The sequence below is a fragment of the Juglans microcarpa x Juglans regia genome, chromosome 2D (genome assembly GCF_004785595.1).
Source record: "Juglans microcarpa x Juglans regia isolate MS1-56 chromosome 2D, Jm3101_v1.0, whole genome shotgun sequence".
NCBI lineage: Eukaryota > Viridiplantae > Streptophyta > Magnoliopsida > Fagales > Juglandaceae > Juglans > Juglans microcarpa x Juglans regia.
Window position 1 is genome coordinate 43,453,855 of NC_054596.1, and position 12,797 is coordinate 43,466,651.

Consider the following 12,797-nt stretch of genomic DNA (forward strand, 5'->3'; position numbering starts at 1 on the left):
AGATCTATCAAACTAACAGCATATACTTTATACCCATGTTTAACAAAATAACAAAAAAAACCCAAATTGCAGAGAACAAACCTTGGGGTCACTGAGTGGTTTCTTCGATCGGCACTGAGGGGGAAGGCTAGGGTTTCTTTGTCGACACTGAGGGAGGTAGGCTAGGGTTTCTTCGGATTGAGTGAGTGAGAGAGAGAGAGAGCCAGCGAGAGAGAGAGAGAGTACCGGAACAACGACCTAGAGGCAAATGTGCAACAGAGATGCGGCGACGGGGTCACTATGGCAGAGGCTATGGTTTCTGCTTCTGCAGCAGCGTAACGAGAGAGAGAGAGAGAGAGAGAGAGAGAGAGAGAGAGAGAGGTGATAGAAGTGAGTCGGGGGGGGGGGGATACAGATACACGGGGTTTTTCTAAAAAGACCCAGGTACCGGGTTTAAACCTTGTACCCGGGTCTCGAACCCGTACCCAGACTGTGTTGGTCCGGGTTTTGTAATCCGGGTTCCGGATCCGTTTTGATCCGGGCCAGAACCCGGAACTGAAATCCGGTTTTTTGGGTTCCGGACCGGGCTGGAAAAAAAATCCGGCCCGTATGAACAGTGCTACTTTGTCCAATTTGTTTCTTAGTTGAGGAATCTATTGAGCATATTTTGTTGGAGTGCCCCCTTATGCTATTGATCTCTGGTGTCTTTGTAATAAAAAATTTTAGAAATGTAATATTACGGGTCTCAAGTTCATGGACTTAGTTATGTTCCTTCCTGCAGGGATGTCTTGAAAGTGTAGATTTTGAGTTAATGATGATTACTGCTAGAGCTTTATGGATCAGGAGGAATAACTTACTTCATAACAACATGTTCCAACATCCATCTCAGCTATTGTGTATGGCTCAAAATTCTCTAGAGTTTCAATCTCTCAAGCAATCTTCAGTTTCCAATTCTCTGCAACAACAAATCTGTCTTGGCTGCCATCAATGCCAGGTTATGTTAAGGCCAATTGGGACATTGCTTTGGATCATCTTCACCAGAAAATGGGAGTTGGTATTATTATCAGAAATGAGCATGGAGAAGTTCTAGCGTCAAAGCAGATTCCCAAACATGGATGTCCTCAACCACAGATTGCTGAAACTTTGGGAGCTTTTATGGTAATTTCATTTTGTTTGTAGTTGGGTTTTAACAGGATTGTATTTGAACGTGATGCCAAGAATGTGGTGGAGCTGATTCAGAGATCAGATGGATTGTTTGGCACTTGTGGGCATCTTATTCATGATATTCAGATCCTGCTCTCTAACTTACAGAAATGGGAATTTCATTTTGTGCCGAGGGATGTTAATCAATTGGCACATAATTTAGCTAAAGCTGCACTTGGTTTAACTGATGAATCTATTTTTTATGTGTGTTCCAGCTTGTATTCAGGATATTGTATATTCTTATGCTTACTAATGGAATTCAGTCCGTTTTCCTCAAAAAAAAAAAAAAAAATAAAAAAAAAAAAAATAAATAAAAAAAGATAAAAAAAGTACTGAAACATGGTTTGGCAGTTGGACAAGTGTCGGCTGCTAAACATAGAAAAGGGAAGACGGATCTGTTGCATTTGCTGTGTCCCTGCAAAGAATTGATCGAGCTTCAATAACAGAACGAGGGGGCTCAAGATCTTTCTCTTGTAGGGCATTTCCTTGCAATCGCTGCATTTGAGAAGCAAAAGTGTCTTCCAATATCTACAAATCAAAACAAATCATAGGATTGGCGCAAGTTTGACAGGAATGTACATGAGCAATGACTACGGTAGTGCAGCACCCACCACAAACTTGAGCATGCAGAGCGAGAATGCATAATGGTCTTGAAAATAACCAGATAGACGAATGATGAGTGATCTTAAATTTACTTACCACAAGAGCATAATAAGATCCGTTATACCAAAATCGATTTTCCTTTCTTTCTTCGAGAAATCTCAAAACAATCTGGCATAAACAATTGAAAATTTGAAATGCATTAGACTTTCGGAGAAATTTAGTAGTAAACCTGGTAGATAACGCTACGATTTTCTTCACCTGTCCCATTCTATCCCATAATCCACGGCAGGTCGCAATGAATATCCAACTAGTAAAAACCTCATGCAAGTTGGATATAGAGCCCATGAGTTGTGAACTCAGCAATTGCATTCTTTCACGGACCTCAGCCTCTCCATCCTCTTCCTTTGTTTCCTCCAGAATCCTGTTGAGCCTCGTGTTTCGATTAGCTTGCATCTGAAAAAATCATTTTCCCATAAACTTTTGATGATTTGTATCAATAAATAATACAATTAATTAAATCTAATTTTTTTCATTAGTTAAACTTTGGGACAAGTAATGATTTTACATGGTATTAAAGTCTGATTGATTCGAATCTTGGATTCGCACTCTAATTCATTTAATTAAATATTTCACATGTTTGACCATTAAGGAGGAATATGGTTCACATTCTCACTTGTCTAGGGTAAGGATCAAGGATATGTGAAAGAGAAATGATATATCAAAATTAATTCTTGAGCTCTACTGAGTATGTTCTTTTATTTTATATGTACTGTGCTCCTTACAGTGGCTGCTAGCGGATTAAAAAATTAAACAATTGTAATGTTTCTAGTTTTCTACAGCAATTTAATATAAAGAGACACGTGAGTTTGAGTATCATTCAAACGTTATTGGATTGTAGATAAAGCTTACATTGCTAACGAGCTTCTCTACTAGTGCCTGCAAGTAATTCTTGTATTTTGTTCTCAAGAGAACTGTGATCGCATTCATCTGCTCTCCAAACAGTGACTTCTTATCTCCCTTAGTAGGCAGATATGATGCCCAAGACTTTAAGGTTTCCTCCACTCTAATGTGCAGGACATCAAGGATTCTCTTCATGGTGTTCAGAAAAATTCCCAACTGGTGACAAGAAAATAAAGTTGAGATATATAAATGCAAAATGCAAAGAACTGCAAATCTTGTAGATGCACATATGCAAACATCAATATGTCTGTTTGCTTGTTACTGACTAACTTTGACCTCAATTCAGTTCCGACACCTCTTTAAATTCCTGGTGACTAAATATTGATACCAAGCTCTGGAACATATATAGATACAAAGCACTCACTTGATTAGGAACATAATAGATCGTCATTGATTGTCTTCTTGTGAGCTTCTGAACCTGCATATTAAGCTTCTTCTGAATACTGTCTTTCAAAGGCGTCAGTATATCATTATATTGCTTCTCCAGTGCTTTTATGATTGCCCTTTCCACATTTGCAACAGCCTTTCAGAAATCAATAAGCAATGGCCAAGTTTCAGCGGATGAAAGAATAATTTGTTTAAAAAAGTGTGTATACTTAATTGGGGAGAGAGAAGAGAGAGAGAGAGAGAGAGCACTAATGGCCTCTAGATGGTAACTACAAGAAACAAATCAGAACTTACATTTTCCAAAATTAATGAGTACTGAGGCCATCGATTGATTACCACTTCATACTGAATGAGGTTGTCTCTGATCTTCTCATACATTTCCACTGCAAATGGTGAGGTGGAATGATTTGTCATTACTCCAGACCATGGCACCTGTATCATCATTTTGGACACAAGTGGTTAATTTGGTTCCTCATTCAAACGGTGTCTTTAGTTATCGATTGAGATTTGGGCTGGCATGGGGAGGGGTGAGAGATGCACATGCCCAAGTGCGCGCACAAACAAAATGCATACAGACATTAGTTTCAGAACATAAATACCTTTTCTGCTTTGCAAAGCTCAAGTAAACTAAGTTGCATATCTTGCACCCACACCATTATGTAATTATGGAACAAATTCCTTGAGTTTACACCACCCTGCACTAGACTGAAGCAAACAGAAATGTTGTTACCATTATCTTCCCAAATATTCTCAGTCAAAACAAACGCAGGAAAAGTTATTGAGGAACCTGTATTATGTGTCTTTCACAGACCTGATATTCCATGATTCAAGATCCCTTTCGAAATCAGCAGTTGCTATTACTAGTTCATTTACATGCAGCATTGGACTAGAGGGAGGCCATGCAGCAAGGAAGCCTCTAAGCCTGTTGCACAACTCAGTACTATAAACAGCAGCTGTGACTTTGGACAGGTCAATTGAGCTGGAAAAAGCCTCAGGTGTCAGAAGATACATGATATGGTAAGGCATGCAGGATAAAATTTTAGGAAGTTCCAGATCCAATTGGAAGTTTTATATTTTTAGGAAGTATTGGCAGTTCCCTTTGAGCATACTATCTTGATTGGTATCGCTGGAAAGTCTTATGCTCATTCCAGTGTAAGCAAGTGAGCACCCTTTGAATTGAAGTCCCTCCTCGCAGATGGTTTTTAGTACATATACAAAACTATAAAATACAACTGTAGTATCACATTTGACAAAAGAAAAAATTTAGAAGCTAATGACAAAAAAAAAAAAAAAAAAAAAATGATACTTTTGACAGAAATATCATAGCTAAAGTTAATTCACATCCTAATAGAAGGGCTATTAGAAGGGCTAATAGAAACTAAAGATCCTTTCCCTTCTCTTATGTGAGGTAATGAGCATTCATTATTTATAAATCAGTGTTTCCAGAATCAAATTCCCAGTACCTTGGGAGTATATGCTGGTCATGGATCTTGATGTCTGCCTGAATTTCATTGCTTATCTTTATAAATAGATTCTTCATTTTTAAGTATGCTGTGGAGATGGTAATGGAATCCATAAGAAGCTTTCAGAGTTGCTTGACATAAACTCATCAGTCTCTGCCATGTGCTTCCGACATCTCCATTTTGCTGCTGTCTGCAAATGAATCCCATTTGGTTTAGAGTTCCATTCTGCCTGATATGTTGAAACATGAAGAAGACAGGCAGTTCTGAACTAATTAATATATAAAGATATTTCATGGGCTTTCGTTCACATGTAGACCATGTCTTCAGTCCCAGTCTGCATCATCCAGTTATCCCATATTAGATCTGTTGGAAAATTGTCATCTGATGCTTAGAAGATTTCACAAAGTGAGTTCACAGGTCATTTGCATCAGGTCGTGCAAAATCAGTCTCTCTCCTGGGGAACTAATAACAATCTTCATATCTAGTCTAGCCTAATTTATAATCTACAAATATCAAAAGGCAGATTATGCATGCCATATCAGTTACCAGAAATTCCATCCGGTACTTGAACATATACTTGCAATTCTATTCAAGGAAATAGTGTGTTGTTGGTAACATGGTTAACTTACCTGAAAATAGGTTTCAGCATAGTCTGTGAGTCTAGAGAAAGGATGTCGTGAAGGAGAGTGTAAACTTGGACAGCAGGTGCTAGAGCTGGTGCTGCAGACTCTTGAATTGAACCAAACAAGTCTGCTAACCCGTAGCAGAGTCTTCATCTAACGATTTGTAGTTCTCAAAAACATTTGCCAAAAGACTCTCTATTTTGGTTTCACAATCCAATAGTAGGTTTTTCTACAAGACAGATGGGACAAAGAATAATGGAATAAAAATCTTTTGCCAGAGGGCATATACAGAAATGACATGCTAATTCTTACAGGCACTAAGTGGACCAATTTATATATGCTCGACAATCATAATACATACACACACACACACACACACACACACATGACCAAAAAAACAAACTTCAATCTCAAATTGGACAAATTTCTACAATGAAGCAATATGAGTGCAGATGGGGATAACATTGCATGTACGATCACCGTTTATAAGATTTACTTGGGTCGTTCCTGTTAGAGATCAAATTTGAAGATGTTAAGGCAGGATTGCATTCAACAATAACCTTCTTAAATGTATACATATAGCATAGAGACGGTAGCTCTATATGATTCTTCCACAATCTAACGACATCTGCTTGGCTACTATAATTTCAAAGTAAATGACAAGCATAAATTTTGACTTATGAATAAATAAATGCTAATGTATGCAATGTGGATCTTCTGTAGAGGATTACCTCTTGCCTGGTCAAAGTTTTCTCACTTCGAGCCTTTATTATTGGTACAAGTAACTCACTCACAAGCTCTAAGCAGTCTTTTGTTGGAGTGGCCACCTTCATGACGTGTGAAAGATATCTACAAAAAAAGCCATGGTAAGGGAAAATGTTGAGAACTTTAAATATTCATAGCCATTTTAATTTTAAACTGACTTAAAAATTTACATTTCTTTAGCACCTCAGCTTAGTATATGAATTGGAAACGCCATAGTAGTCTGCAAATTCAGTCAACAACCACTTCCAAGGTCATGTAACCACAGATTCCGGGAATGAAATTCCTGTGCACGCATTGCTGCCTCCAGCAATAAATCATATGCTAGAGTTTCCACAACAGGCCACTCTGCAACATGAGAGGAAAAACAGTTCAAAACATAGATTTATACATGCATGCACATGCGCGCGCACACACACTTCATTGATCTAACTCACATTCACATATCATCACATACACCACATTTTCTCATTATACAAATGGCTTGGTAAATGAGCACCAGCTAATATGCGGATACGACCTAACATTCACATTTCTTCAGAGACACAGCATTTAACCATTCTATACATGGATTGAAGACAGCACCAACCAATATATACATGTAGAACTGCAATAACCCAGAAACTGTTTTTTTATATTGGTAAACAAAAATTTTATTGATAAATGATCAATAGGCCTAGCTCAAGCGCACAAGATGTATAAAAGATAAAGCACCTAGCTAAGGACATAACCCAGAAACTGTTTCGCTTATAGAACTGCAATGATCACACACATATGCAAACTCCAACTCCAGGTATTGAAGAAATTATCTGAATCCATAATCTCTTAGAACTCTAATATGTAATAAGAATCTGATATCTGACATATAAATCATCTGAATATAATCCATATCCTACCCTGTTCTAGACATATTCATAAGACAGACTGTTTGAGTTTCATGCCTTAAAATAGCATAAATGCCTTATACGTAATCTTTTAATATATCACTCCAATCCATATATTGAGCTTTTGAAGAAGAGTCTTACATGAGGTCCAACTAGTAGCATGTTTTTTGTAGTGGTCATTACCGGATGAGTATTTAAGTCAATTTCACTTTCCCAGACAATGTTATCTTACAAAATAGGAAAGTAAAGAATTGTGGTATTCAGCCAAGTTGAGTTCAAGGACATCATGCCTTTATATGATTAGTGTCATTATTACTGACTGTACAGCCAACAAAGAGCTGAATCTTCCCAACACATTCTTGATCATCATGGTATATGGGCCACCACCGAATTCTGTCACTCTGGATGGTCAGACAATCACATCAAGTTAACATATGAACAGAATAGACACAACCTCAATATCTATAAGAGATTGAAGATGAAGGATACATACAGGGTTATCAGCAAGGGATGAAACTGGAATTGTAGTTCGACCTTGGACTGAATTTTTTGTGTCTTGGACTTCCACCAAAAGAGCATCCCTTGGATCTCCGGAAAACTGAAATTAGATACGTGAATAAGACACTTCCTCACTGCTTGTTATCTCCAAAACTGCAAGTAACATGAAGAGGCAAGCCAATGGTTTGGTTTTTATAGGCTATGCTTCAGAATATTATTTACCAACCATAAGTATGTACAATTTTAAAAAAAGACCATCAAACAGGCACAAAAGGGCATCTTTTAAGGAAAAAGCCAACATTAACCTGCTGTGTCCAATACTTTCTTTCCAACACTGCACCAAGACATAAGGGGAAATAGCTACTCACAAGACATGATAATCGCCACTTCCGGGGCACAAGCAAATAGCAGAACCCTGTTCCCCTTCAGTATCCTCTTTAGCACTCTTCAGTTGGAACAAGCATGAAAATGGCTCTACAACCATGAAAAGGAAATTATGAGTTATCAACAGGGAAGTTTCTGGTATAAACAGTCCTTCTTTTAATATCTTTGTGATTTCAAATATGCATGATTGACATATGTGAAAGACAACCACTAAAACCACCCCGCATAGGAGATATAATTCTTTCACCATTTGATCTTCTGAAAATCTAAGTATTTTGATTAAGGAAGGTACAATAAGGCCCCTCTGTAAATTTCATAAACTTCTAAAGTACCAAAATTGGAGCTGAAACACTTGCATGATCTGTCATAGATGGCAGTTTCACCAGAAGCTTCATCTTTAGGCTCACCCAGTGGGTTTATAGTCAATAAACAGATTCCAAAATATTTTTGGTGACAAACCTTCAGTCGTCCCTGAGAATGAGGCAGTCTTTATAGAATTTATGCCAGTTTTCAACAGTGATGAAACATGCCGGACGTATTCTGCCCCTGCTTGCATGTAGATTGCGCCTCGCTGTGAATATGTGCTCTTGAGTTTCCTCCTTGGTATTACTCGAAGTTTCTTCACTGCCATTATCCAACAACTACATCTTAGTTTAAATTAAGAAAACCATGTTCAGGAACTTAATCTGAAAGGAAATTTACTTTCTGCCAAGTGTTTGGAAAAGACAAAATGAGAATATAAAAAGGGGAAATACATTCCAACCACCGCGCATTTTATAATATGCATCCTAAACTACGAAAGGTTGCAATGTACAACCTAAACTACAACCTAAATTCTCTATGCCTCAGAGAATTTCATATTAGGAATCTTGAAAATGTATCTTCTCTAGGAAAGTGTGCCTTTGTACCTCTAGTGCAGAAACTGATACAAGGCATGACTCAGTCGAATATGGTTGCAACACTTCTTTCAAGAAATCGTCTTCTTAACTCCCCTACTCTACTCCAATTTTATTGTGATAATTAAGCTCACATATTGATTCTAATGTTGCTAAAATCAATAGACATTTTTTTGATAAGTAAAAAATTATATATATCAAAAAGAAATAACCAAGTACACTGAATGTATACAAGAAAACACTTACCCATATTAGAAGCCCCTAATGACACAAAATGCCCTTGACAAAACAACCCAAAATACACCAAACCCGACCCCAACCCATTGTTTTCCGTAGAACTAAAACTCTAACCGAAAACCCAACTCCAACCCCTTATTTCCGTCTTCACAAGGGACATATAGAGATAGATCGTCACTTCATTTAAGATAAGATACTGAGTGATTATATCTCTATACCTTTTGTGAAGTATGTATGCAAATATGTTTACTAAGTCCTTATATCATAGTTGGTTGGAACTTGGCTGTTCCAAATTAGATTTATATGACATATATGCTCTAACATGGGTTCATTATTAAAAAGCACAGAAGGCACAACCCAAAGTGTCCCTGAAAGGAAGTGTTAGTCTCGTTTGTTTTCGCAGATGAGATGAGATGAGTTGAAATTAAAGTTAAAATTAAATAAAGTATTGTTAGAATATATTTTTTAATATTATTTTTGTTTTGGAATTCGAAAAAAGTTGAATTGTTTATTTTATTTTGTGTGAAGATTTGATAAAGTTGTAATGATTAGATAAGATGAGATGAGATGAGATGAATTGAAATGAGTTGTGAAAACAAATGAGGCTAGAGGGCATGATTGTATTAACCGTACCTCATGAATATGTAACTGTCAAATGTAAGCTAATGTAAATCCACAAACTAATATGGTTTTATATGATATGTTAGTTAGATCTACTTTACAATAAAAGTAGATTTACAATCTAATGTACCAAATCAATCTACGTTAGTTTGTGAATTTACTTTTGCGGATTTCTTTGTGAGTAAAACATTTTTCAAAGAGTTTTGAACTACCCATCATTTCTTTCTTTTCCATTTCTTTTTCTGTCTCTCCAAACCCTAACTTCTACAATATCTATTGGGATGACAAGTAACTCAAAACCCCGTCCTTCCAAATAGTGAATTTACATAAAAACATAGCATAGAAATAACTTTCAAACTTTACCTTCCACTCTTATTTTTCCTACCACTTTCTCTGTGTTCATAGAGCATATTTGTTCAACACTCTTTGTAGTTCTAACTTCCTTTGGTTGTACACCTTGGGGGTGTAGCAAAAATTTGTGCAACCTATAAAATGAGAGAAGAAGGAGACATACCCAATAAGATATGGAAAAGGCCATAAAACTTCAAAAATATCTAGTGTCAATGTACTAGCATCAAGAAAAGCATAACCTACCCAAAGGCACTTCGGAGAATGACGCACTCATCTTGTAGAAACTCAGGTGCCTCGGTGCAGCCTCTTCCCCATGCATTTAGGCATAAGCGTATACAAGCATCGTAAGCAATCAATGTTTGCCAGGCATATTGACCACTACAATGAAAGAATTGACTAGCCATAATGTTAGGATGCTCTATACCAAAGAAATAAAATAATTTAAAATTGATTAAATGAAAAGAATGTACCAAATGGGGCTTTTTTGTGTGTATTTTTGTTGTTCTGTAGTGTTCTGTATTTATATGTATTACTACATTCATCGCTACAGATATTAGGACGGAAAAAGGAAAATCTTCTGCTGTACAAAAGGGTCAAGTCTTGTCGTTGGTAGAAATTAGCAGAAGACAACAATCTCCTAGTTACTAGTATCAGATGGAACGGGGCCTAGATTGTACCTGGTATTATAATGAGGTGAAGGATCCAATAGGTTGGTTTGCAAAGCCGGGATCTGCGTTTCTTTTTCATCGGGAATGATTTTTTGTTCTCTGAAACAAAAATTACCGAAAGACTTCAAAGAAGAAAAAAAACAAAAAACAAAACATATCCTCATAACGTAAGAATGGTCAAATGAGGCTGACATCTGCAATACCTTCCACCAAGTTCATTGGTTTCTAAGGATTGTACTCTACATTCTGTTAAACCGTCACTTCCATTAAAAACATCTCCTACATTTGGACATATCCCTTTACCAGGTAGATCGGTTTCTATCAGACTATCAGAAGCTCTCAGCTTTTGACCGACAACGTCCTCGAAGCCTTTTTCTTCTCTTCCCATATCAACTATGGGAGGTGCACTTGGAGTTCCCAAGTCCGCTAAATCTTGGATCCATTGATGACTTGGAGTACCCTAAATCACCGTAAACATAAATCACAATGAGAAACAAGCAATTTAATCCTCTCTACCTCTGCCTACATAGTCATAGGACATCAAACCCTACATGTAGATTGCATAGTTGAATCCGTTTACGAGGCTCGCTTCCACCATCCCTGAGGGTTGCATCTTTCTGAGCACTTCTTCTGGTACCCGATTGGCCATCAGTATATCTTCTGACATTTTCAGATACTTCAATCCTGAGATTTTCTTTGGACAACACTTTATTCACAGAAGACACGCGACCTCGACTCAAGCTTGTGCTGGGTTTGTGACCAGTTATTTCTTGTTCATCACCATAGCAGTGTAGACTTGGCTTATCCAAGAAATCAATGTCATCGTCATTAGATCCCAAAGCTTCTTCCTCCGAATAATTGTTATAATCATCATCCGCAACTGAAGCTACGCTCTCATCGTCTTCCTCGTCCAGGCAAGGAGCAACCGAGCTATGCGTGGTCAGCAAGCAAGATTGGAACTTGAGAGGAGGCAAAATATTGACAGGCACGAAAGAATCGCCACCGTAGCTGTACGCTAGTGGAGATTTTGGAAATGTGTCAAGAGCAATTTTCTCGGTTAGAGGAGATCGAAAGGGTGGAGGCTCTTCCACTTGTAAATCTGATCCCTGCAGGTTAATGAAACAAACCTTCAGGAAACCCACTTTCTAATGAATGACGAATACACAAATTAGAAAAAATAATAATTGCAAATGGAAACGATATCGCCAAGATCCTTCCTAATTAAAAAGCGAGAAATTGAGTTCAGAGCCTTTGTCGGTTCCTGGGCTTGTGGATCTTGACAAAATGACCCCGAAACTCAAAGATAGCACAGCAAACTGTAAATACAGGTCCTCAAAAGTGATGACTATTAGACCCGCTTTTCAAACAGAAAGAACGAGGGAAATATCACTAAAAGCTAGATTTATTTTCAAAGATGGAAGAAATATGAAGATGTTACAATACATTTACCTGTTTGATCCACTTGATTGCGCTTTCATCCAGGCCTTCCGTGAACATCTTTAGTGATTTTGTTACCTTGAGAGGGAGATTTTCAGTTGAATTGAGGATGGGACAAGCTGAAAGGGTAGGAGAAGCTGAGCTTAGAAGAAGAAGAAAAAGAAAAGAGAGCGTGCTGGCCGCTGGGATACTGTTGCAACGGCTAGTTTGACATTTCCTTGTTTTCAAAATGGGACCTTTTGCCTCAAATTTAAATGATTTCCAATTGAGTATTTTATCTGCCATAACCAACCAACTTATTCTGAGCATTTTCGAGAATTCATTCTAGTTCTATCTTAACTCTTTATACATTATAGTATTATTAGTTGTTACATTATAGATCTAGATCTAATCATTTAAGTACACTATTTGCCAAACATGTTGTGTGGTCAGTGATGTGACATTATTCTGCCATATATCAATAACATCCCCAGTCGTATATGCATGTTTTTTTAGCTTTGTGACTATTCAATGTCCATCACTTTGATTGAAAAGTTTTTTTTTTTTTTTTTTTTTTTGTAATGGCAGAATATGCCCTGTTAGAGCTTTAGGCTATTTTGCTATTATTTACAATTACAAATCTATATTTTGAGCTTTATATTTCATATATGAGAACTGAGGAAAAAAAGCATTCTGAAAAGCTTGTCTACAGATCTGTGCTTGAAGCAATGTTTATAGCCCATTGTGAGTTTAACTTATTCCCCCTCCTACCTGGTGCTATGTTATATTTATTTACTATAGATTTTCAATTTTTCATTTGCTTCTCTAAGTTGTCTCGGTTTATTTGTGTATATTGTTGATT

General features: G+C 37.2%; 1 protein-coding gene across 1 annotated transcript; it reads right to left on the reverse strand.

Annotated features, from left to right (window-relative positions):
* Nucleotides 1-1,360: 1,360 nt before the first annotated feature.
* LOC121249547 lies at nucleotides 1,361-12,192 on the reverse strand. The gene is given in 26 exon segments (XM_041148246.1): nucleotides 1,361-1,710; nucleotides 1,882-1,953; nucleotides 2,044-2,238; nucleotides 2,695-2,901; nucleotides 3,110-3,268; nucleotides 3,427-3,564; nucleotides 3,732-3,837; nucleotides 3,944-4,111; nucleotides 4,596-4,707; nucleotides 4,710-4,795; nucleotides 5,234-5,357; nucleotides 5,360-5,447; nucleotides 5,950-6,067; nucleotides 6,167-6,236; nucleotides 6,239-6,328; nucleotides 7,148-7,265; nucleotides 7,358-7,462; nucleotides 7,668-7,696; nucleotides 7,732-7,836; nucleotides 8,206-8,370; nucleotides 9,864-9,985; nucleotides 10,095-10,229; nucleotides 10,529-10,618; nucleotides 10,723-10,979; nucleotides 11,071-11,625; nucleotides 11,969-12,192. Coding segments are annotated over 26 exon segments (3,621 nt in total). The 5' UTR covers nucleotides 12,017-12,192; the 3' UTR covers nucleotides 1,361-1,551.
* Nucleotides 12,193-12,797: the final 605 nt, after the last annotated feature.